General features: G+C 35.9%; 1 protein-coding gene across 1 annotated transcript in view; it reads left to right on the top strand.

The window, feature by feature from the left end:
- Positions 1 to 26,151, top strand: part of PPFIA2 (PTPRF interacting protein alpha 2) — a 487,632-nt gene that overhangs the window by 78,985 nt on the left and 382,496 nt on the right. The window contains exon 3 of the mRNA XM_042992819.1: positions 8,288 to 8,341. Within this exon, the coding sequence (XP_042848753.1) occupies positions 8,288 to 8,341 (54 nt within the window). The remainder of the gene's footprint in view (positions 1 to 8,287; positions 8,342 to 26,151) is intronic.

The raw sequence follows: 26,151 nt of genomic DNA, 5'->3' as shown, positions 1-26,151 counted from the left end.
TAAGGTTGCTTATGTTTATGAGTAATTGTTTTATATATCTGGGGGCTCGGGTATTTGGCGCATAGACATTTATAATAGTTAGCTCTTCCTGGTGGATAGACCCTGTGATTATTATATAATGCCCTTCTTCATCTCTTGTTACAGCCTTTAATTTAAAGTCTAGTTTGTCTGATATAAGTATGGCTACTCCAGCTTTCTTTTGGCTTCCAGGAGCATGATAAATAGTTCTCCATCCCCTCACTCTCAATCTAAAGGTGTCCTCAGATCTAAAATGAGTCTCTTGTAGACAGCAAATAGATGGGTCTTGTTTTTTTATCCATTCTGATACCCTATGTCTTTTAGTTGGCGCATTTAATCCATTTACATTCAGTGTTATTATAGAAAGATATGGGTTTAGAGTCATTGTGATGTCTGTATGTTTTATGTTTGTAGTGATGTCTCTGGTACTTTGTCTCACAGGATCCCCCTTAGGATCTCTTGTAGGGCTGGTTTCGTGGTGACAAATTCCTTCAGTTTTTGTTTGTTTGGGAAGACCTTTATCTCTCCTTCTATTCTAAATGACAGACTTGCTGGATAAAGGATTCTCGGCTGCATATTTTTTCTGTTTAGCACACTGTAGATATCGTGCCAAGCCTTTCTGGCCTGCCAAGTTTCAAAGGAGAGATCAGTCACAAGTCTTATAGGTCTCCCTTTATATGTGAGGGCACGTTTATCCCTTGCTGTTTTCAGAATTTTCTCTTTATCCTTGTATTTTGCCAGTTTCACTATGACATGTCGTGCAGAAGATTGATTCAAGTTATGTCTGAAGGGAGTTCTCTGTGCCTCTTGGATTTCAATGCCTTTTTCCTTCCCCAGTTCAGGGAAGTTCTCAGCTATAATTTCTTCAAGTACCCCTTCAGCACCTTTCCCTCTCTCTTCCTCCTCTGGGATACCAATTATGCGTATATTATTTTTTTTTAGTGTATCACTTAGTTCTCTAATTTTCCCCTCATACTCCTGGATTTTTTTATCTCTCTTTCTTTCAGCTTCCTCTTTCTCCATAACTTTATCTTCTAGTTCACCTATTCTCTCCTCTGCCTCTTCAAGCCGAGCCATCGTGGATTCCATTTTGTTTTGCAATTCGTTTAAAGCGTTTTTCAACTCCTCGTGACTGTTCCTTAGTCCCTCGATCTTTGTGGCAAGAGATTCTCTGCTGTCCTGTATACTGTTTTCAAGCCCAGCGATTAATTTTATGACTATTATTCTAAATTCACTTTCTGTTATATTATTTAAATCCTTTTTGATCAGTTCATTAGCTGTTGTTATTTCCTGGAGATTCTTCTGAGGGGAATTCTTCCGTTTGGTCATTTTGGAGAGTCCCTGGCGTGGTGAGGACCTGCAGTGCACTTCCCCTGTGCTGTGGTGTATAACTGGAGTTAGTGGGCGGGGCCGCAGTCCGACCTGATGTCTGCCCCCAGCCCACCGCTGGGGCCACAGTCAGACTGGTGTGTGCCTTCTCTTCCCTTCTCCTAGGGGCAGGATTCACTGTGGGGTGGCGTGTCCCGTCTGGGCTACTTGCACACTGCCAGGCTTGTGTTGCTGGGGATCTGGCGTATTAGCTGGGGTGGGTAGGCAAGGTGCACGGGGGCTGGAGGGGCAGGCTTAGCTCGCTTCTCCTTAGGTGATCCACTTCAGGAGGAGCCCTGTGGCAGCGGGAGGGAGTCAGATCCGCTGCCGGAGGTTTGGCTCCACAGAAGCACAGAGTTGGGTGTTGGCGCGGAGCGAGCAAGTTCCCTGGCAGGAACTGGTTCCCTTTGGGATTTTGGCTGGGGGATGGGCGGGGGAGATGGCGCTGGTGCCTTTGTTCCCCGCCAAGCTGAGCTCTGCCGTCCGGGGGCTCAGCAGCTCTCCCTCCCTTTGTCCTCCAGCCTTCCCGCTTTCCGAGCAGAGCTGTTAACTTATGACCTCCCAGACGCTAAGTCGCGCTTGCTGTCGGAACACAGTCTGTCCGGCCCCTCCGCTTTTGCCAGCCAGACTCGGGGGCCCTGCTTGGCCGGCGAGCCGCCCCTCCGCCCCGGCTCCCTCCCGCCAGTCCGTGGAGCGCGCACCGCCTCGCCGCCCTTCCTACCCTCTTCCGTGGGCCTCTAGTCTGCGCTTGACTCCTGAGACACCCTTCTGCTAATCCTCTGGCGGTTTTCTGGGTTCTTTAGGCAGGTGTAGGTGGAATCTAAGTGATCGGCCGGACGCGCTGTGAGCCCCGCGTCCTCCTACGCCGCCATCTTCAAAATATTTCCTGCATTATTAAATTTTAAATGGCTATAATACATCCAAGTGGAGATCAGAGTAGGCAGTGTGCATCTCAGAGGATAAGTTGAAACTGAATATGTAATTTCCTAATTCATCAGCATACATGATATTTAAAGCCATGGTAGCCAGTACAATCATATAGAGGGTGAAACTAAATGGAAACCACGAGGAAAAGTATTTGAAGGAAGATGGAGCCGTCAGCTTTGTCAATGTGGCTTAAAGATCAAGGAAGGTGATGATGAACGTTGACCACTGATTCAGCCAATTGGATGTCAATGGCAGCCTTAATAAGAGGGTTGCAGTGATCCAGTGGGGACAAAAGCTGCATGAAGAGAGAATGGGAGATGAGGGACATTCGAGAAATTTTTCTGTAAAAAGGTTGAGAGAAATGCTTAATTTTGATATTTTGAATATATAAATTTTGTAAGCTTCTCTACAAACATAAAATACCCCGTTAAGTGTTTTTAAATGCCTTGGCACAAATTATAAATATAATCATGCAGTGAAAATGGTTGATATCTTTTTTTTATTGATTTCACTATACTGATAGACTTTTGATAGATTATTTTAATGCACTCTGTATTGATACTGAATCACTTTCCCTCAAACAATTTCTAAAATGGTCCCAAATTTTAAATATGTATAAACCAAAATTTAAAATATCAGTAGCTGATAACAATATTACAATGTTTTAAGTATTTTTATATTATGTAAAGTGATTTTTTAGAAGTGTGCAACTTGAAAATTTGATATTAATTTAAATGCAACTCTCAGATTTCGAGATAGTCTGGGTTTATGGCATGTGCAGTGTTAGATTCAGTGTGTTATTTAGAATTTAATTTTCTTCATTTTTAACGTATTTGATACCCAAGCTATTTTAACATCTTTTCTTTGACCGTACCTGGCTGATCCACTCTTTAGCGATAAAAATAAGGATATGGCAGTAGCCCTGAGGGAGACCTCAATCCCAAAATCTTTTTTTTTCCCACCTGTGTGCAGGGGAAGCAAGACTTAAACAGCGAACTTAAGTGATGTGCACTGAAAACCACATGATTAATCCCTAAGCTCCATTATTCAAAGTGTCTGTCAAGGGGGAAAATATGTCAACTCTTGGAGAAGGAGTCACGGGGAGGAGGGTGCAGCTGGGTAACCAACAGCACCAGTGCAGCACAATGTGGAGTTTATTTAACCTGTCCTGATGCGATCCTCGGGGTCCAGGCTGCCCTCAAATCTTACACTTCTTGGAGCCCTGACACTAATTGCTGCTCTTGCAGCTCAACCTTCCCAAGACTTGAGACTTCTGATTCATAAGCCAGCCTTGGCTGACCTAGGAGCAGAGCTCTCCTGCATTAGACGAGGCTGCCTTTACATGGCTTGTGTCAAGGACTAATAATGTCTCTTAGGTGTTTGACACCTTGCAGGACAAGTGAAACTTTCATGATCTAAAATCATGTTAAGAGATAAAATTGTTTGTATAGTGAAGGATCCTAGTCAGCAGATGATAGCAACACATATAGCGGAGGTGATGTCATACAGGTGTTTAGCAGCAATGGTACCTGAGCGGCAGCATGTGGGCAGGCACTAGGCTGGCTTGGCATCTTTTTATAAGTTCAACCGGGAAACAAGTCAAATGTATTGAAAGAGTCTGTTGCATACACAGCATGACCAAGGTCACCATGGTGTTAGCTCTCTCCATATCCCTCAGAGGGTCAGGACTTGGTGAGACAGGTGGGGTGCTTAGGGCACAAACTTTGAGGAGTCACTGACTCCTAGGATTGTACAGATGCCAACGCTGCTCCTGTAGGCACCTGTAAGAATCAGGTGCCTAAAGGATAAAATTTAAGGAGGCACTCACTGCCAGGATCCTGCACCTGCAGGGTCAGGTCAGTACTTGTATGACCCTTGGAACAAATGCCTCCTTTAATTGTGTGCCCTAGACATCAGTTACCTCACTCTTCCTGGCCTGGTCTCTTGTCCCACAGGACAACACTAAATTGGGTGGACCAGATGACAGCAATAGTACAAGGAAGAGGCAACGGGGAGTAGCAAATTCCATAGTGCATCTAAGCAGTTTTACAGCTCGCAGGTGGATCTAGGTTGCGGAAGAATGAGGTGGAAAGTTCCCTGCCTCATTGGTGTCAGAGAGGCAAATGAGAAACAGCTGTATGGAAGCTCTTTCTAAGACTGCCTACCTTGTTATGTTCTCAGAAGGCTGGCAGGACATTCCAGTAAGAATTAGGCCAGCCTGTTGTTTAACTCTGCCTACATGGCCCATGTGGATATGTTCAAGGTAACCAGAATGCAAGGGTAAAGCTATTTCCCTATGGCTGGTATTAAAAAACACAGGTTTGCAGTCCTGCGAGTATGTTTGTAATACCACTTCCTGATAGCTATATGATATTGGGTAAGTTATATAAACTTTAAAAAAAATTTTTTTTAATGTTTATTCTTAGAGAGAGAGAGAGAGCAGGAGAGGGGCAGAGAGGAAAGGAGACACAGAATTTGAAGCAGGCTCCAGGCTGTCATCACAGACCCTGACATAGGGTTTGAACCCACGGACCATGAGATCAGGGCCAGAGCCGAAGTCAGATGCTCAATCAACTGAGCTACCCAGGCGCCCCAAGTTACATAAACTTTTTAACCTCTTAAATAAGAAAAGAAATAAGTACCTTATAAAGCTATAATAATGTTAATGTTTATAAAACATTTACATGGTATGTAATAAATGTTTAAGTAGTAGATATTTTATTAGATGTAAATGAAGCTATTTAAGTGAACGTGGTATGTAATATAGTTAAATAAATCCTGTAACTAGTTTTAAAAATCAGTTTTTTTCAATGTTTTAGTCAAACAACATTATTATAATAGTAAGTTAACAAAGTTTCTAGGAAATCAATTTTTTTTACTTTTTGATGTACTTTTGTTATCTATATAGAAAGATATCTAAGTAACAAGATAGATGGATTTGTTAAGGATTTAAGTTATATTTTGCAAACTATTCAAGAACCATCAAAAAATGGACTCACTTTCAGTTCAGTGTTCCTCAAAAGATTTATTTATCTCACCTTTTAATTTTACAACATAAATACATTCATGCACACTTACGCTCATTATTCACACCTGAAAAATTTATTTTTGCATCAACTGATAGATAAACTATAATTTTGGCATCTATCCAAGTAGGACACTTTTTTCTAATTTATACTCAAAACAGCACATAAGCTCAAAAAATCATTTTTTCAATTAAATGAATAAACAGTAAGAATGTACATCTGTACTCTGTTTAGAGTCATGAGTTCCTAGTGTGCTTTAATTCAACATGTTAAAAATCATAAATACCAATGCCTTTGAATTCATCTTCTAAATTCTTTTGCTTAATTTTTCTGAAGATGATAACTATCATGAAAGGCTTAAAATTTTAGAAATGTGAAAATTTGCTCAACTTATCTAAGATAGCAAGAAATCTTCATATCTATGATACCAAGAAATCTTCAGATATAATTAAAAAAAACATGACAATGCAGGGGTGCCAGGGTGGCTCAATTGGTTAAGTGTCTGACTTCCACTCAGGTCATGATCTCACGGTTCGTGAGTCTGAGCCCCGCATGGGGCTCTGTACTTGACAGCTCGGAGCCTGCAGCCTGCTTCAGATTCTGTGTCTCCCCCCCTCTCCACCCCTACCCCACTTGCACTCTGTCTCTCTCTCTCTCCCAAAAATAAATAAATGTTAAAAAAAATTAAAAAGAATAAAAAAATTAAAAAATGGCAATGCATTAAATAAATGGCTGAACTACTTTAAATCTGAATCAGTTTCTCTGTTACCTGTCTGATAATGACATCAGAAATGTTTATCTTTAATGTACTTTATATGTATGTCTATTTAGAAAGGCATATATTAACTCAAAATGTACTTAACGTTATTTTCTTTCATTTTAAATGTACTTAGAAATAACTTTTAATATGAATAGAACTTTGTTTTTTGTCATGGTCATAACAGGTGTGTTTATAAACAGTGCAATGGCTGTGTGTGTTTTTTTTTCTATTTATCTAGTATTTTAGCTACTTTACTACCTAATTTTGTCAGTTCATTCCATAAAATTCTAAAACAGTTTTAAAAGTTATATTTTACCTTTAGATTAAAAATGTTTGCCAGTTTATAAATGTTTCATACTTTACTTTTATTATGTAAGGACATAAGATTACTTAAATGATTTAATGATAACGTTAAAGAACTTGTTAGATCAAATAATTTAAATGATTTGATTGTTTATGGTGTACATGGTAGTGAAATAAAGAACTTCAGCAAGACAGAAAGGGAGAGCCTTTTACAATAGACTTAACAATGCAGGCATATTAATTGGGATCTTCCTGTTTTTGAGAGGCAGAAATTTAAAGTTGCAGGCAGGAGAACATGTAGTTTCAAATGTGGCCCAAATGATAGAATCAAGGACTTGGACCCTACCATTATATCTTTCTAAATCCACATTGCCTTAATTTTCCATAAGACTTCTATCTCATTGGAAGCAGTCTTTCTAAGCCTCTTTTGGAGCTAGAGTGAGGGAGAGGAAGTTCCTCAAAGGGATGCTGACTATGGAAAAATATGATATACAATATATTTGTTACAGTGAAGACAACTTAATAATTTTCTTGGCAAGCATTCCTTGTGGTTGCCTTATCATTTATGGCCCTTGATAAAATATGCATGTAGAAATTCATCGCCCATTGAGTTCCTGTTCAAAGTCAGCTTCTTCTGATGGAAACTTCCATCACACCATTCCTTTCTTCTCCCTTATCCTTCCTTTAATGTTGTCTAATGTTGTCATCACATGCTTATTTCAGCCCCTTGTTTTTGTTTTGTTTTGTTTTTGTTAGGACTCCTATTTTTGAGATATTAGGGAAATAATGTGATTAAGTCACACATGAATTTGTAGCATAAATCTTCTTAATGGTATAAAGGAATCAGCTATTTCTCTGATCACAGGTATTTAATTTTCTCTTCCTTCAATCTTGACTCCATTCTCTTTCATCTTTGATTTCTTACTGCAACTGTATTTCCCAGGTTCCTTATCCCTATCCTTTCAACTAGATGCAGACAGATAAGTGACCAGGGTCACAACCAAGAAACTTTTTATGAAGTATAACTCTTCAGTGAAGCCCCAGACTCCTATCCAGCCCCCTTTGAGCAGAGAGTTTTGGTTTTGTTTTTTCACTGGGGGGACTGGGGTATGATTTAAAACTACGATGGTTGCAAGCATTAAAATCCTGAGAGGTTTTAGTTAAAAATCCAGAATTCTAGCTTTTGAAAAAGTCACATGGTTAGTAACCCTGGAAGCAAAGTCCTGCAACCAAGGTGGAGCTGTGTTCGTACCTATAAACAGGCACATGCTCTCCAGTTTGTCGCAGTCACCTGTTTCTCCGTTTATGATACCTTTGACAATATAATCATTACTCAGGCATGATCTTCTGCGGTTACTGATTCAAGATTCGAAATCAGACCTTGTAGAAGAATAGCTAGTCTTTTTTAAAAATATTTTTATCTTCCAAGTACAGTAATAGAGTAGACTATACATAATTAAAATTTTTATAGGTTCAGCGTTTTCCATGGGATTTGTATTCTTGCAAATAATATGTTAAATTGCAGTTTTGTTAAAATTACTTTTTTTTTTGTTCTGTCCTCATTTCAACACCTTAGAGAACAAAACATTTGCTTTCCTACCTAGAGCCTAACCTTTTTTTTTTTTTTTCATATGTCAAGACTTGTCTATGTACATTTTTTTTTCTTTTTACAGAGTGTGCAGAATTAGAGGAAATATCTAGATTTTTAGATACAGGTTATTTGTATAATGTTACAGTATGCAAGACTGTCTGAAAACAAAACAAAGAAAACAAATGTAGCTGTGTGCCCTAACTTAGTAGCTAAAGAAAATATTATACTATGGGTTTGGGAAATTCTCCATGCTGTTGAGTAGCATTTTACAATCAACACCTCTCCCCTTTTCAGGATATCGAATCCCTAACAGGAGGGCTGACTGGTTCTAAGGGGGCTGATCCACCGGTAAGTTAGATTCTTCATTAAATTTAACTATTGACAAATTGAATTATGTACACACCAGATCATGAGATAGTTACTTGTATACAATTTGTGATATAGATACCTTTTGGAAATCTGTAGTTATTGCATAACTAATACAAAAGTGTGAACTGATTTGAGGTGTTGTTTGCTATTTTTAAAAGTTTTAAGATCTCATAAAATTATCTCCATGTACTGACTTTAAAAATAAGAGTAAAATCTTCATTAGAATGTGTAAATACTTTACGTCCTATGGCCTACACCAAAACTTTTGGAACATGAGGGGAGGTTTTACCATTCTAAATATGAATGTATGATTTGGGTTGCAATATATTTTCTAGTTACTGAGAAAAATTATTGTATCAGCCCATTTTATCAACAGTGTTCATTTGTGATATTGCTGTTTCTTTTCTACTTTATCTGGGAAGCTTCTGGAAAATTAGAAAAAGTGCTCTAAAGTTTTAAAGGATTATTATTTGTAAGCAATAAGAAGAGATTGATAGTCTAGTATTGGAATATCTTGGTACTTTCTGTGATATCTGCTTTCAGAAAATATTGATTAAGATATGTGATTCCATGTTTGAAGTACAAACATGAGTTCGTGGTGTATATCTTAAGTAATAAGATTCAGTCTGTTTCAACAGAGAATCAATGCATAAATTTCTATCACTGTTTGCTTTTCACTTGGCACTGTGAGGTTTAATGCAGAACACACAGAACCTACTCTCATCAATTTTAGCTATACTTCCTCTAGGTCTCTAGGATCTAGGTGGAGTGCATAATCACATTAAAACATCAGTGAGGTGTTCAAAGACAACTTTGAACGGCACCTCTTTCTCTCCTGTCTCCCTCATGTGTCCATGACGTTGTCTGATCTTCATCAAATTACTCCTAAAGTAGGCTAAACAACATATTTTAGTCCTATCCCTTCCTTTTTTTTCAGTGTCTGAATTTAAGTGGGAAAAAATGTATTGTCTTCAGGTATCTTATATTTAGTCCCTGAACCTATTACATTACAGTATAAAGCAAGATGAAATGTAAGTCAGCCAGCGAGTATATTGTGACAGGATTTACAGGCAGCCCTATATTCAAGTAGTGTAGGTGAATGTTTATGTGATGTAATTTCAGCCTGCTGCTTAGCATGGTGTTTTACATAGCACTCAAATTTTATTAGGAGAGTAAACCCATTTCGTTCCAAATCGCACCCTCATAGGTCTACTGATTCTTAAAAGAATTCCACAATTAGAGATTAGTCGGTTTTAAAAGGATTTGTCCCTGGCTCAAATAAAAATTAAACACCTCTTTTCTGCAAGGGGTGATTAAAATCTTATTCGTTATTTATATGTTAAAATAAGTTAAGCATGTCCTTTCAAGAAAACATTTTCCAAATATGGAAAATTGAGTGGGCTTTAAGCCTAGTTGTTGAAAGAAGCTCCTTGCAGGGAAAAAAGATCACAGAAAGGAATGATGGTGTACAGAAGGCAAGCCTCATCAACTTCATTCCCAGTTGCTAAAAGTGAAGTGTGTGTGTGTGTGTGTGTGTGTGTGTGTGTGTGTGTGTAGTTTATAATATTGTGAAGATAGATGTTCCCTCTTGGCCATGCCCTACCATGATGTTGGATATTTTATACTGCTGCCTGTATTTTCAGAAATTCAATGACTATGCCTATTTTTTACCTTTTTGTAGAATGGAAAACATGCAGATTTTAGAGTACATAATAGCTTAAGCAATCTAATTAGGGGTTAACACTACACATAAATTTAGTACCCCCCCCCATTGTTAAAGATTTATCTAGAATATATTACTGGATGCTATATAATAAAATCATTTTTAGTCCCATATAAACCTTATATAGGACAGTCTAAGCAGAGGTGAAATGGTAATAGTATCTAGTGTTACTTCAGTCATTTAAGAGTAAGACTTTGAATGGAGTTGTTGTTCTTGCCCCCAAGTTAGAAAACTGAAAGTCAGATTATATTAATTATAACCTAAACCCATTTGAAGTTTTATATAACTTTCCCTTTCTCTAAAAAACATCTTTATAATAGGTCATGTAAACACTATTGTCCATTTCTAAAGTTATGTCTTTTGCATAAGTGTTTACAATATATTACCAAAATCATTCAACAATGAAATTTTTATTGGTAAGAAATTCAAGGTCCTTTACTTCCCCCTCATTATACAGAATGTATAAAGTGCTGAATGAATGGCGTCTTACGATACCATCACAATGGTGCAGAGCTGTGAAATAATTTCTTTACCAGTATAACAGAAATCTCTGGGATATTTTTAAATGTGTTATATTAAAAATTGTAATTTTTTTCTCTGGGTATGCATGTATTATTTCTGAAGCATGGGAAAAAAGTGAAGTTTATATTATCTTAAATAGTATACATGTACAAAAAGTTGTGTACATTTGTAAATGTAATTATAAATAAGTTTGCATACCTGGAAAGAATAAATTTGAGGAAGTCCAAGAATATAGTTTACATTAATATTTTTAACAATAAATGTTAGCAAGTTTCTTTTTGAAAATTCAAGCAGTCTCAGTTTCAATACTGATAATGAATGAGAGTATCATTCATTTATGATTTTCAGGAGCAATTCAAGTTTTATGATGGCTTTCTTTCTCTGAAAAGGATTTCAAGAGGATTTTTTTTTAATTCAGAAACTGAAAATTAATTGATTCAGTAGATAGAATTTACAGATTTTTCTAAATCACAGTTAATTTTAAGAACTCTTCTATCATTGAGAAATGTATTAATAGTTTAATATTACCTTGAAACTGCTTTTGAAAAACTGTATCGGACATAGTCTACATTTAGCATATGTTTTTCATTCACAAAAATTGGATCACAAGTTAACTTCCAGTGTAAAAACATAACATATATTTACATATAAAAATAAACTGAAAGAAAATGTATAATTAAAATCTAAAGGGTAAAAATATCATTAAGTTAAATAGTGCTTTTTATATACCATTTGCCATAGTGTTTTAATTATTTTTCTTGGTTTTATTTAAATTCCAGTGTAATTAATATACAGTTTATGTTTCAGATATATAGTGATTCCACATTTCCATACCACGCCCAGTGCTCATCATGACAAGTGCCCTCCTTAATCCCCATCAATTTCACCCATCTCCACCCCTACCTTCCCCCTGGTAACGAGCAGTTTGTTCTCTATAGTTTCTTCTCTATAGTCTATATAGTCTGTTTTTTTATTTGCCTCTCTCTCTTGTTTTTTCCCTTTGCTCATTTGTTGTTTTTTAAGTTCCACATATGAGTGAAATCAAATGAATTTATCTTTCTCTGACTGACTTACTTTGCTTAGCATACTTTCTAGCTCCATCCATGTCATTGCAAACGGCAAGATTTCATTTTCTTGTATAGCTAAGTAATATTCCTCTGTGTGTGTGTGTGTGTGTGTGTGTGTGTGTGTGTGTACCCCACGTCTTTTTTTTCCTAATGTTAATTTATTTTTATTTTTATCTTTTTAATACAATTTATTGTCAAATTGGCTTCCATACAACACCCAGTGCTCATCCCAACAAGTGCCCTCCTCAGTGCCCATCACCCACTTTCCCCTCTCCCCCACCACCCATCAACCCTCAGTTTGTTCTCTGTATTTAAGAGTCTCTTATGGTTTGCTTCCCACCGTCTGTATTTGTAACTACTTTTTTCCCCCCTTCCCTTCCCCCATGTTCTTCTGTTAACTTTCTCAAGGTTCACATATGAGTGAAAACATATGATATGTGTCTTTCTCTGAGTTATTTCACTTAGCATAATACCTTCCAGTTCCATCCACATTACTGCAAAAGGCAGGATTTCATTCTATCTCATTGCCAAGTAGTATTGCATTGTATATATAAACCACATCTTCTTTATCCATTCATCAGTTGATGAACATTTAGGGTCTTTCCATAATTTGGCTATTGTTGAAAGTGTTGCTATAAACATTGGGGCACAAGTGCGCCTATGTATCAGCACTCCTGTATCCCTTGGGTAAATTCCTAGCAGTGCTATTGCTGGGTCATAGGGTAGTTCTGTTTTTAATTTTTTGAGGAACCTCCACACTGTTTACCAGAGAGGCTGCACCAGTTTGCATTCCCACCAACAGTGCAAGAGGGTTCCTGTTTCTCCACATCCTCACCAGCATCTGTTGTTTCCTGAGTTGTTCATTTTAGCCACTCTGACCAGTGTAAGGTGGTATCTCATTGTGGCTTTGATTTGTATTTCCCTGATGATGAGTGATGTTGAGCATCATTTCATGTGTCTGTTGGCCATCTGGATGTCTTCTTTGGAAAAGTGTCTATTCATGTCTTTTGCACATTTCTTCACTGGATTATTTGTTTTTTGGGTGTGGAGTTTGGTGCGTTCTTTATAGATTTTGGATACTAGCCCTTTATCCGATATGTCATTTGCAAATATCTTTTCCCATTCCATCAGTTGCCTTTTGGTTTTGTTGATTGTTTCCTTTGCAGTCCAGAAGCTTTTTATCTTGATGAGGTCCCAATATTCATTTTTGCTTTTAATTCCCTTGCCATTGGAGATGTGTTGAGTAAGAAATTGCTGCGACTGAGGTCAAAGAGGTTGTTGCCTGCTTTCTCCTCTAGGGTTTTGAAGGTTTCCTGTCTCACATTAAGGTCTTTCATCCATTTTGAGTTTATTTTTGTGTATGGTGTAAGAAAGTGATCTAGTTTCATTCTTCTGCATGTTGCTTTTCAGTTTTCCCTGCACCATTTGCTAAAGAGACCGTCTTTTTTCCATTGGATACTCTTTCCTGCTTTGTCAAAGATTAGTCGGTCATACGTATGTGGGTCCAATTCTGAGTTGTCTATTCTATTCCACTGGTCTATGTGTCTGTTTTTGTGCCAATACCATACTGTCTTGATGATTAGCTTTGTAGTAGAGGCTAAAGTCTGGAATTGTGATGCCTCCTGCTTTGGTCTTCTTCAGTTTTACTTTCACTATTTGTATCCCACATCTTCTTTATCCATTCATCAATTGATAGACACTTGGGCTGTTTTAATAATTTGGCTGTTGTAGATAATGCTGCTATAAACATTAGGAAGTATATAGAAATACAGGTCTACCTTAAGAAGCAAGAAATATCTCAAATAAATAACCTAATATTACATCTAAAGGAGCCAGAAAAGGAACAACAAATGAAGCCTAAAGCTAGCTGAAGAAAGGAAATAAAGATTAGAGCAGAAATAAATGATATAGAAGCTAAAAAAAAAAAAAAAAAAATAGAACAGATCAATGAAACCAGGAGTTGGTTCTTTGAAAAAAATAATAAAATTGGTAAACCTTTTGCCAGAATTATTAAAAAGGAAAGAGAAAGGACCCAAATAAATAAATCACAAATGAGAAAGGAAAAATAACAATCAACACTACAGAAATACAAAAAATCATAAGAGAATATTATGTAGAACTAAATGCCAGCAAATTGGATAACCTAGAAGTGGATAATTTCCTAGAAACATACAAACTACCAAAATTAAAACAGGAAGAAATAGAAAACTTGAAGAGACCAATAAGTGGCAATAATAAAAGAAAATCTTCTAACGAATAAACAAAAGTCCAGGGCCAGATGGCTTCACAGGCAAATCTACCAAATATTTAAAGAAGAGTTACTACCTGTTCTCTCAAACTGTTCCAAAAAAATAGAAATAGAAGGAAGACTTCCAAACTCATTTGATGAAACCAGCATTACCCTGATACCAAAGCCAGGTAAAGACTCCACTAAAAAAGAAAACTATAGGCCATTATCCCCAATGAACATGGATGCAAAAATTCTCAATAAAACACTAACAAACTAAATTCAATAATACGTTTAAAAAAATCATTCACCATGATCAAGTGGAATTTATTTATGAGTTGCAAGCGTGGTTCAATATTTTCAATTCAATCATTGTGTTGTATCACATTAATAAGAGAAAGGGTAAGAACCATATGATCATTTTAATCGATGCAGATAAAGCATTTGACAAAGTACAACATCCATTCATGGTGTTTTAAAGTTTAAAAAAAATATTAAAATGTCAAAATCTGATGAAATTTCTTATGAGGGTGTCCAGGTGATCAGTTGTCAGACAACATTTAGGAAGACCAGGGTAAGATCTAAACCACTCAGCTTCAGAGAGCCAAGAGGATTTTGGATACTGAAGACTGGGGCACAAAGCACAAATATTCCTAGACAGATGTTCTAGCTGCAGTTGGTATCTGGAGAGCTGTGGTATGTAGTCATGTGAAACCAGTATTGTGATGGATCACTGTCTAGCCCATGAGCCAGAGCCAGAGGTGTTGACCAGCCCCACTCAAGAACCAGGATTTGTCCCAGCCTATGGGCTAATTCTAATCTGCAGCTAGAATTTAGTAGCTCAACTTGGCCATAAAACTTAAGTTTAATGACAGCAGACCCATACAGACTAACATACACAATGAGGAAGGTTTCTCTTCTTAATTTGGTTTAAGAAATGTCTGATTATTAATTAGCTGTTTGTTTTCTTATCATTTTTGATTCTTTTTAAGGGTCAATATGGGCAAAATCTGATAGGGACAAACCCTAAACTACATGAAACACATTTTTGAACATATTTCACTGTAACATACACATTGGTTAAATGCGGAAATGTCATGATATTTCATAGTGCTAGTATCAGTGTTTGAATTAAGTCTACCTCATTGCCTCATCCAGAACTTATAGCAGTAAAACTGGGGCTATGCAGTCCCTTCCCTGTTTTTCTTTCTGTTTGTTACGTTGGAGTAACAGGATCTATAAATTTGCTTCTTACAGAACTTAGTTCTTTTCATTGTTCTGTTTCCTTTATCCAAATGCTAATGGTTCTTTTTATTTCTAAAGTATGGTGAATAAGTGGATGCCCATCTAAGCCATATCCTTGGGTTTGATATTTACACCATCCTAAACATTCTCTAGCTTTATTAATTTTCTCCACTAAAGAACCAGAATTGTACATTCCATATTTTGCTTTTTTCTGTTCTCATTTTAATATCTTCCTGATGGTTCTGAGCAATTTGGGTAAATACTCCATAGAATTCGAAACAGATTTATTTTCTTGAGGGTGGTGTTTAGACCAGGTTATATATTTTTCAAGTTCTGAATGGTCTTAAATTTTTAGTCTCCAAAACCAATTTTAATTTGATTATTCAAAAAATGCCAGTGTTCTACTTATTTGCTTCAAAAGATAAGAGAATAAAAAAAGTAAATCTGAATTGTGATATAATATAGTTTATTTCAACCTAGACTTTATATTGCTATATTACATACTTTAATTCTTCTCTTTATTTATTTGAAATTCAGTGTATATTTGAGTATACACTATGTGTTAGACATTCGTTTAGGTTTTGGAAATAGTGATGTACAACACACAGTCTCTCACTTCAGAATCTTATGATGTAGCGGAGTAGACAGGTTGGTAAAAACAATTCCAGTGTAAACTAAACACAGGATGAGATGAAAATGAGTAAGATAATTCATATAATCTGATTGTTAGAAGTGAAAGGGGCTGGAGAATCAAGGAAGGTGAATAGAAGAAAATACTGCCTAACTTAATAAGTATAGGATAAGTTGAAGTTTGCCAACTGAGGAGAGTGGGGCATGACATTTTAAGCAGAGGAAACAGTGTGTGTGCATAGGTCAAAAAAAGTGAAAATAACTTACTGTGGCTAGAGTATGAATAAGCTGGAGTGTTGGAGGTAATGGTGAAGATAAAAGGCTAGGTTAGGCCAGGGCAAGACATGAGAAATTTCATGGAAGGAATTTGTTCTCTATAGTAAGAACCATGAAAAACCATTAAAGTCTTTAAATAGGAGATCACTTAATCAGCTCTGTCAAACATTTTTTTTTTATTCCACTTGTAGAGTGGTTTATAAAAGTCTAAAAAGCAAGAGAACAAGTGAAAGGCTCTTGCAGTCATCCAAAAGAAAGATAATAAAAATGATAACTGCAGCGTGTGTGTGTGTGTGTGTGTGCGTATCCCACTAAATTATAATACTAATAGAAGGCCATATCTCAAGAGAATGTCAACATTTTGAGTGAAACACTGAATGATTAATATGAACCTATAGAGTGACAGTGAGAATGGAGAGGGATGGACCGATTGAGTTAGTAAGGACACAGTGAATACTCAAGAATAAGGGGTTGTTCAGAGAGGGGAGAATGAGACATACTGAGAACTTAAGGCTGACTATGTTTTGGCAATTGAGTGAATGGAAGACAAGAATAGAGACAAGAATACCATGAGGTAGTGCACTTTTAGAGGGGGGATGATGAGTTCAGTTTGGACACATTAATTTGAGCTGACACAGTTGGGAATGTATGAATGATGTTGGAATTTCTAGGTGAGATCTCATTTAGAGCCATTGATTTGGACATGTAGAATAGTCAGTAATTGAAGCCATTGGAGTTGATGAAGTTACCTCCAAAAAAGGTATTCCAAGTGATGTTCATTGTAAACTTCAGAGGAAGAAAAGAATTTAAGTAATAATCAGAGGAAAGGGAAAGATCAGAGGGAAAGTAGGCCTCAAAAAAGAGCAGAGATGGGTGCAAGGAAGGAATACCAGGAAGCTGTGGAATCAAACATGCTAAAGTCAAGAGAAAGTGGTGATAAGGGTTACTAGCAGTTTCACGACATTGAGAGTTCAAGGAGAACAGAGTGCCCGTTTTATTGAGCCACAGGAAGGTAAAGTGTTCTAGGTGAGAATAATTTAAATGGAATTAACTTGGGTAGAATCACATTTCCAGTGACCTGAATGATAAAATGGAAAAGAAGACTTGGATTCAGTGACTACAGAAAACAATCTCAAAGAGCTTGATTATGAAAAGTGGGAGGGAATAATATCTGATATAGGTTATGAGGTCGAGTGTGTTGAAACATATGGAAAGCACATAAAGCGGGAGGAGAATTTACTGAGGAAAGATAAATTAATTGATAGAGCACGAGGTGAGGCAAAAAAAGCAAGGACTCCAGCGCATATTATGGAGAAAGAGCAATGTGTCTACAAATGTGAAATGAGTGAGAAAGAAAAGATTGTTTTCAGAAATATGTTTCTCAAAAACATTCACAGGTGGAGGTCTTAAGAAGTTGAAAGTTTCCATTTAATAGCTTTTATTTTCCTCACAAAGTATAAAGGTGCTAATTAGCTGATAGTAGTAGGGAAGAAAATAGAATAAGGAATTTCAGGAATACAGAGATTTATCTAGCCATTATGGATTATGGGAGAACTATGTAAATCACAGATGGATTACTGGAAAGTGTTAGGGGTCCACATGTGGTTTTAGGCAGTGAATTTGTAATGATTTTAAGTGACTCAAAGGTGTGTTTTCAAAACAGTGCTCAGGTGTTGGAGGGGAGAATGCCTGCAAGCATTTTAATTTCAGGTTGCTCTGCCAGACCATTGCTATGGAAGGGCAATGGGGCAAGATAATGGAGAATGTTAGCAAAGATGCCGTACAGTCTAAGCTGAATAAGAATTGCAGTGGAGATAGGAAGAAATTGATAAAACAAGAGGATTCAAAGTTCTTAATAAATTTGAAAAATAGTTGCAGTGGGTGTAGGGAAAAGGATAAAAGGTTATGGTGAGAGAGTAAGATGCTTGATTTAAGCATTTCAGGACCCAAACATTGCCAGGTCTAATAAGATCCAGGTTGTGGTCATGGGAATGGGTGAAGTGCAGAGGGAATGAGGCTCACTGAGTTTGAGGATGCCAAGACAATGAGGGACCAGTGTAGGATGATCATTTCTGTGAATCCTGCAATCTTTCTTACTACATTCATTCCCTTGATAATCCCAACCTATTTTACAGCTTAACCTATCTAGGAACTGATAACTGAATAATTTACATTTCTACACTGGATAACTTTCCTGAACTTTAGACTTGTGTATCCAACTAAATGTTTGACATATCGTCTTATACACTCAAAAAAGGAATTTAAAGCATGACAAATTAAAAATTGAGCTTCTGATCAGCTCTGTCGCTCTCTACAAATTTCCTGCAGTTTCCCCCATATCAGTTAATGGCTACTATTTCAAAAAAATCAAGACCTAGAGTCATTTTACAGGTTCTGTCTTCATAATTTATGTAGAATCCAACCAAGTCTCACTACCCCTAGAAAACTACCAGCCTTGTCAAAGCCATCATTCTTTCTCATATGCATATGCTCAGTGAACCAAGCAGGATAAGTTTGTTAAAGTCAGATCATGTCACATCTAGGCTTGAATCATTGTTGGCTTCCGATCAGATAAAAATTCCCAAAGCTAGTGAAGTAGCTTCTAAGACCCTTTATGACTTCTCTCATTACAGTGCCTCTAGGAACTCATCTACCTTTTTATTTTTCCAAAGGTCATTCCACTTTGGTTGTACTAATAATTTGCTACTCTTTACCCAGGCAAGCACTTGCTATTATTTCTTCTGCCTGCCATGCTCCTTCCCCAGATATCACCATGGCTTACTCCCTCATTTTCTTCACGTTTCCCTTAAAATGCTATTTGAACAGAGGGATCATCCGTGAACACCCAATATTCTTTTCCTTGCCTCTATGTGTTTACTGTTAGTGTTCTTCAACTAGAATACAAAGTATATGGTTAGGGTCTTTGTCTCTTTTGTTCAGTATAACATCCAAAGATCTAGAAATAAAATCTGTTATATGAATTCTTCAATATAGATTTGCTGAATGAATAAGTAAGAACAAACACATTTTAGGCACATGATTTATATGATTACATTTGTGTGCTTAAAATGATTACTAGAATACTGCACGGAGAAAGAGATTAAGGATGTTATAAAAATTCTGTAATGAGATTACACAGTTATACTATGATAGTGGTAGTAAGAATTAAAATAGCAGAGAGTTAAAACCTTAAAAAAAACAATATTGGTAGAACTTTTTGGTGGGGAAGGAAGTGAGACTCATGGATAAATTAAAAAATTGGCCACTGGGGAAAAAAATAACAGCAATATAAAACCAGAAGGATATATGTTTGGATACTGTGTATCTTATTTATCTTGTTTACTATCACTATATAATAATTCCCCTTGAAAGGAGAATGCTTCTGTCTGGCTTATAGCCACATTTTCAATGCTTTGAACATAGTGGGCCTTCAGTAAGCGTTTAATGATCAAATGAATGAAGCAAGAGTAGTAACGCTAAAGGGTCTTCAGAAGGTGAAACTGTGAACCAAGTATTGCAAACTTCAGTATAAGGGAGGAAAAAAAGGAGACGTAGTATAAAAGATAAAAAAAAAAAAAAAAAGAAACTTCCATTGTTGATTCAAAATACTACTTTAAGCTCCAAAACATATACTACTAATGATAAATATCCCCACATTCTATGGAGAATGCTAGACATACTCACCACAGACTTACTAAGTAATAATTACAGTAATATCAGTCCTGCCACTGTGATTCTTGAGAGATGACCAGAAAGGAGTCAGCAAAATTTCAGCTGTAGGGAGTGCTACAGGGTTTTTACCCTGTGAAAGAGAGAAGGGTGTGCTTCTCCTAAATCAAATGAGCCCAAAACAGTGACTCAAAGAAGGACCCAATGACATCTGCATGTTTGGATATTTATTCAGTAGCTAAATCAGTATGTGGTTTCATGGAATAGATGTAAAGTAAGGAGGGAAAGAAATTAATGTGTATCACTTGGATGCATAACCATTAAATTAGATATTTGCTTCCTGTCTAGTAAACTTGAATGGCAGAAGCATGATTAGAGCTATCCTAAGTCAGGGCAATGGAAAGGGGTCTTAATAGGAGTGGCTGTTACAACTAGAGTTTGTTGTGTCAAAGATGCATGAGCTTCTCATGGACCAGGTTGATGAGGTAGAAGGATAATGGAACCTTCCTAAGATGGCTACTTTCTACCACAATGGGACCCAGTATTAAGAATTAAAAGAATGTCACATATTCTGCCAAAGATAGAAGCTGGGATATGAGGGGAGGCAAGTGGTTAGTCATGAAGCAAATAACAAAATGCCTGTGTCAATGAACTGTGTAGCATGGGACATCCCCATGGGAGGATGTCCAGGGAATTCCCTAATGAATCCCAGTTTAAAATTTTAATATTTAGGCACCTGGCTTATATAAGTCACCAATCATATAAGACTTGGCCTATTTTTGTCTATTATCCCTTTCATACCCCTGTCCTAACCTAGAAGGAAGGTCTGTGAAAAAGAAGATAGGTGAAAAAAAAAAAAAAAAAAGAATCATTTCCCTCTTCCCAATATGAGTTTCTCACTCCTAAATCGGACTGATCAATTGAGTTGAATAAGAAAAAAAAGTTAGAGAGGGAGGGAACCAAACCATAAGAGACTCTTAAAAACTGAGAATAAACTGAGGGTTGATGGGGGGAGGGAGGGAGGGGAAAGTGGGTGATGGGCAATGAGGAGGGCACCTGTTGGGATGAGCATTGGGTGTTGTATGGAAACAAATTTGATAATAAATTTCAGGAAAAGAAAAAAAAATAAAGTATTCAAAATGAAACAAACAAAAAAAAAGAAACTAAAGTTTTGATACAGTCTTAAAATCCAAAATAAGACTTTTCTTATAAGGAATATGCTCAAGCTGAAGGAGTTAGACATAAGGAGGGAATATATGACAAAGCTTATTTAATGGCAAGGATGGATGAAAAATGAAGTTGGTATTTATTTAGATCTGTTACCTGTATGCAGTTACTCATTTAAATTGAATTCAGCTCATTAAATAAAGTCATTTATATTGTGGAAAGACCATGACATTTATAGCTATTAATGACAAGGAGGGGTGAAGCGAGGGGTTTACTCGAAGTGAAGATGGTTTTACTGGAGACTGGAGGAGTAATGGATTAGAAATTCTAATGGCTTTCAAGAAGGATGCCGACTTTACCTTCTGAAGTGAGCTGAGAAATTATGAACAGAATAATCTTAGTGCTACCCATGAAGCCATATAAATTCATTTCAGTTAAGATGAAGCGATGGTGATCTCCTTCAACAAAGTGATAAAATACACAGGAAAGATTATTTACTATAAAATAGGAATTTCAGAAGGCATGATGAAAAGTTTGAAGGGAAGAGTGGAAAGTAAGATAAAGAGCAAACAGAATACTACAGGATAAATATGCTAGAGAGACTTGGTGACTTAGAAAGGTTAACATTTTGTGTATCCCCTAAAGATGAAAAAAGTTAATAACTGGCAGGAAACGTTCTGTAATGATTCATACCAAGTGTACATATAGATGCTGCTCAGACTGTAATTTACAAAAAATAAACTCTCTCTCTCTTTATATATATATACATATATATATACATATATATATATATATAAAATGTATATATAGACATAGTCTCTCTGTCTCTGTCTCTGTCTCCCTCTCTCTCCCTCCCTCCCTCCCTCCCTCTCTCTCTCTCTCTCTCTCTCTATACACACACACACACACACACACACACACACACACACACATACACATATTCAGCAATGTAGTATACAAATTACATTTTTTGTAAATCTATACTTGAATTGTTTTGTAATCCATGAGAAAATAGCATAAGATGTAGTAATTTAGAGTGTGGGCTCTGGAAAATGGCCTCAATTTGAGTTTTGGCTCTGTCCCTTTTAGGTATGTGTAATCTTGACCAACTTATTTGAAGTTACTTACTTCATTGTGCTTCAGTTTCCTAAACTATACGATGAGGGTAAAAATATAATCTCTTTCACAGGGTGGTTATATTTTTTTTATTTTTTTAATGCTTATTTTATTTTATTTTATTTTTGAGAGAGAGAGAGAAAGACTGGGCATGAGCAGGGAACGGGCAGAGAGAGAGGGAGACACAGAATCTGAAGCAGGCTCCAGGCTCTGAGCTGTCAGCACAAAGCCCGACGTGAGGCTTGAACTCACGAACCATGAGATTATGACCTGAGCCAAAGTTGGACACTTAACTGACTGAGCCACCCAGGTGCCCCCACAGGGTGGTTATATGTAATGAGATACCACATACAGAATGCTTCAGATAGTGTGTGGTATGTGCAGATCCTCAGTGTTTACCATCATAATTTTTATATAAATGAAAGTCTTCATTAACTAATATGGGGTCATTGCAAAGAATTGGCTTAGAGTGTATGCTATATTTTAATTGGAGATGGAAAAACAATAGTCTGTGTAAATTATTTTTAAATCAGTCCAACCCAATAATTTGATGAACTCCTAAGGATGTTCTTCTTAAGACGTGGGTATATACCAGGGTGGATAGGGAATGGGAAAGAAAGGAATCTGTTTCATTGCAATCAATTAATATTTTTAACTTGTCAGAAAAGGTAGTTAAAATATTGATGGCATGAATATGTAGCCAAAATGCTGAAAGTAGTTCAGATGCAGAAATTTTATCATGAGAGAAATGTGATTGTTAGCATATATGGTACCATGATTCCCATGCTCTGTTATTTCCTACTCATTAAGGCATTACTGATTAGAACTCTTTAAGTGAGCGTTTATATTTCAGCACAAACTACTCACTTATAAAGGGGACATTAGAATGTGGCTTCCTATATTCAAAAGCATGTGCTAAGTGTGAAAGTGAGAAAAGAGATGAATTATAGACTAACATCTGAAAGCTGGATTTGGAATAATACTGAATGTAGGAAGCATTTATGAGGTCTTTCAGCATATTGTTTCACTAATGATTAATGTGATAAGAAATATTTTAGAAATGATTTCCCCAGTGTAGGTCATTATTTGAGAAGCTCGGGTAATGAAACAACTCCTTGTTGGAAATAGAGTCTTGGTATTTACTGTTAATTTTTAATTTTAAGAAAAAAGATTGTTGAAAAAAATATGAGGGAAAACCAAAGGTTTTCATGTGAATGAAAAAGACAGAAGTAAAATAAATTATGAACTTACATTATTGCAAAGATACATTATTTTTGTTAATAATAATATTAAACATTGGAAGATATACTGATAATTCTGTTTTCTGATCATATGAAGTTCAATATAAATTAATGCACTTATCTTTGCTCTCCGAAATACCTTTTTCCAAAATAGTAATATAATTTCAACCACAGACATTGTACCTATTTATATTTTGTTCTTTTGTTCTGCCTTCTTTTCTCTACTATTTATTTTTATTATATATAATGTGTTTATTTGTGTATATGTACATATGTATATTTTTATATATAACATATGTAAACACATATATAACATATATAACATATGTACTCATATATATTTATATATATATATACTTTTCCTACAAAGAACAGATTTTTTAGTCTCTTGAGTTCTTAGCTAAATAAGAGGCTGGTTTCTAATTAGATTGTTATTATCTAACACAATAAAGTGGAACTATTTTTATTTTTGATCAAAGATACTTATAATTTAGGATGTTTTTCTGAAAAGACAGATGGACGGATACAGCTTTTTACATATAATTGCTCATTAAAATGTGAAAAATATAAAGTAAAAATAAAGGTTTATTTAGAAAACATATCTGTAATGCCTGTTGTGTACTTAGTGCTATTCTAAGCACTTTAGAAAAAATATCAAGTCAGTGCAATAGATTTTTGCACTCTAACTGCTTAGCAATTGTTTCTTTTTAAAACATGTTTAATAAGTATAAAAAAGGGTATATAGATACATTATTATTTTTGTATTATATGGAAATAATTACGGGAAATGTGTTTTTGGGTATTTGATTTTCATTTTTTTGGAAGACTGTTTTGAAAGGTAAATGTTAAGCCAGGTCTTAAAGAGCAAATTTGCATTAAATTAAAACTTATTTTCTGGATGGAAGGAAATCATCCTCGTATCTAAAGTAGTTCAATTCTATATATAGGTTTTAGCAACTAATAAAGCTGGCTGCTGCAACTTGGTTTTTAGATATCCTTTTCAAAAGTGTGTGTGGGTTATTGTTTTTCTAGGAAGCCCCAGATAACCTCCACGTGCCTTGTAGTTTAAGAACTAAACATTGGTTCACCCTCAGTGAGACTAGGCTCCTGGATGATGCTTGCTGGCCATTCTGGAAAGTGGTTCTGATTGCCCCCAGGGGCCCTCCAAGAGGAAGGGTCTGGTGGGCAATTCAGCATAGTTTGAGGTGACAGGACCTGCTCAGATCCAAGGCTGCTGCTTTTGCTTTTCCAAGAATCCCAGTAAGGTGATGTTCTACCTTCTTTGGAAAGATGAAAAGGAGCTAGTTTTTTAAGAATTTACCCCCTTTACACTTGTGTTATTTATTAAAGTTTTACTGGTAGGAAATTGCAAACTCCTCTGGCCAAGATCTTCCCCTTTTCCCTCATTGGCCTCCAGGGGACAGGAGGCCACCTGAAAGCTTGCTTGCCTTCTAGCTCTACGGCAGGAACTTGTGTCTCTGTGTGAAGGAACATTTATCTGGAAGGAAAACCACTTGCTCTGACTAGTCTTTATAACCAGATAAGTCTTTTTCAGATGCACACAGTCAGGGAACACGAACCAGCAAAATGCAAATGTTTGAAATTGCATGCATATCCTTCTTTCAGTTAATATTAATTATAACCAGGGCAGGAGCTTTAAAAAGGAATCTGCTGGTATATTCATAATAAGTTAAAGTTGAGATTCTGCAGAATTCTTACTTTCAGTTAAAGTCTATCTATGTTGCTTCAAGAACACTGTATGATAGGAATATGTCCTAAAGATTTTATGATAGGCTATTCAATTATTTTTCGAAAAGATATTTGAAGCTGTTGAAGTATATTTAGAAAATTATAAGCATTATGGAAGAGTGGAATGTTAAAATACCAGAAATTTAATATTTGACAAAAAGAATTCACCAAGATTTTCTGAAAATTTCTAAATTGTCTTCTGGCTACATAACAAATTCTGCAGATATTTTTTATTTCACTAATAGAAATCATTTATATTTTTATTGGAATTTTGTGGAAAAGCCTGGTTATTTTCTCTACTTTCCCTTTCTTTTATCACAGATAAAAACTAGTAATCCACATAAATGACTATTTTATCTCTCTATAGACAGTTCTCTCTGCAAACTTTATTTAAACATTTTTAAAGTTTATTTATTTATTTTGAGAGAGGGAGAGAGAGAATCAATCCTAAGTAGGCTCCACGCTGTCAGTGCAGAGCCTGACACAAGCTCGAACTCACGAACTGTGAGATCATGACTGAGCTGAAGTCAAGGGTCAGATGCTTAACAGACTGAGCCACCCTGGCGCCCCTCTCTCTGCAAACTTAAAAAAAAAATCTTCCTGTTATGCCTACTCAGAAGCACTGGATTTCATTTAATTTATATTACCATTCTCTAAAAGAGCAAGAATTTAACTATAATTTTACATTGCATCCTACCTCATTATTCTAACTTTTACATAAAGGTATTTAAGTAATTGAATTACATTTAAGTGGGGAAAAATGGTCAATTTGAGATAAAGATTACCTGAATAATTTTTTTTAAAGTTATGGGTTTACAAAATAAAATTTAAATATAAGAATAAAGAAAGGTTGAAACTATGATGATAGAAAATATGTACCATATAATACTAACTAAAGAAAAAAAAACCTATGCAACTATATAACATCAGAAAATAATCTTTAAAAGATTGCTAAATATAAAAAGAGAAATACTTTAAGAATAAAAATTGATATAACAGGAAGACAAAAAATTTTTAATTTTATGCACCTAATAACGTAGTCTTAAAAAATAGAAAACAAAAATTAACAGAAATAAAAAGATTTAAAAAATCTATTATGGTGGAACATTTTAATATTTTTCTTAGTACCTGGTTGAACAAGAAGGTGAAATCTGTAA

This window comes from Panthera tigris, chromosome B4 (assembly GCF_018350195.1).
Source record: "Panthera tigris isolate Pti1 chromosome B4, P.tigris_Pti1_mat1.1, whole genome shotgun sequence".
NCBI classification, from domain to species: Eukaryota; Metazoa; Chordata; class Mammalia; order Carnivora; family Felidae; genus Panthera; species Panthera tigris.
Note: the sequence above shows the minus strand (reverse complement) of the source record. Positions and strands in the feature narration are given on the sequence as shown.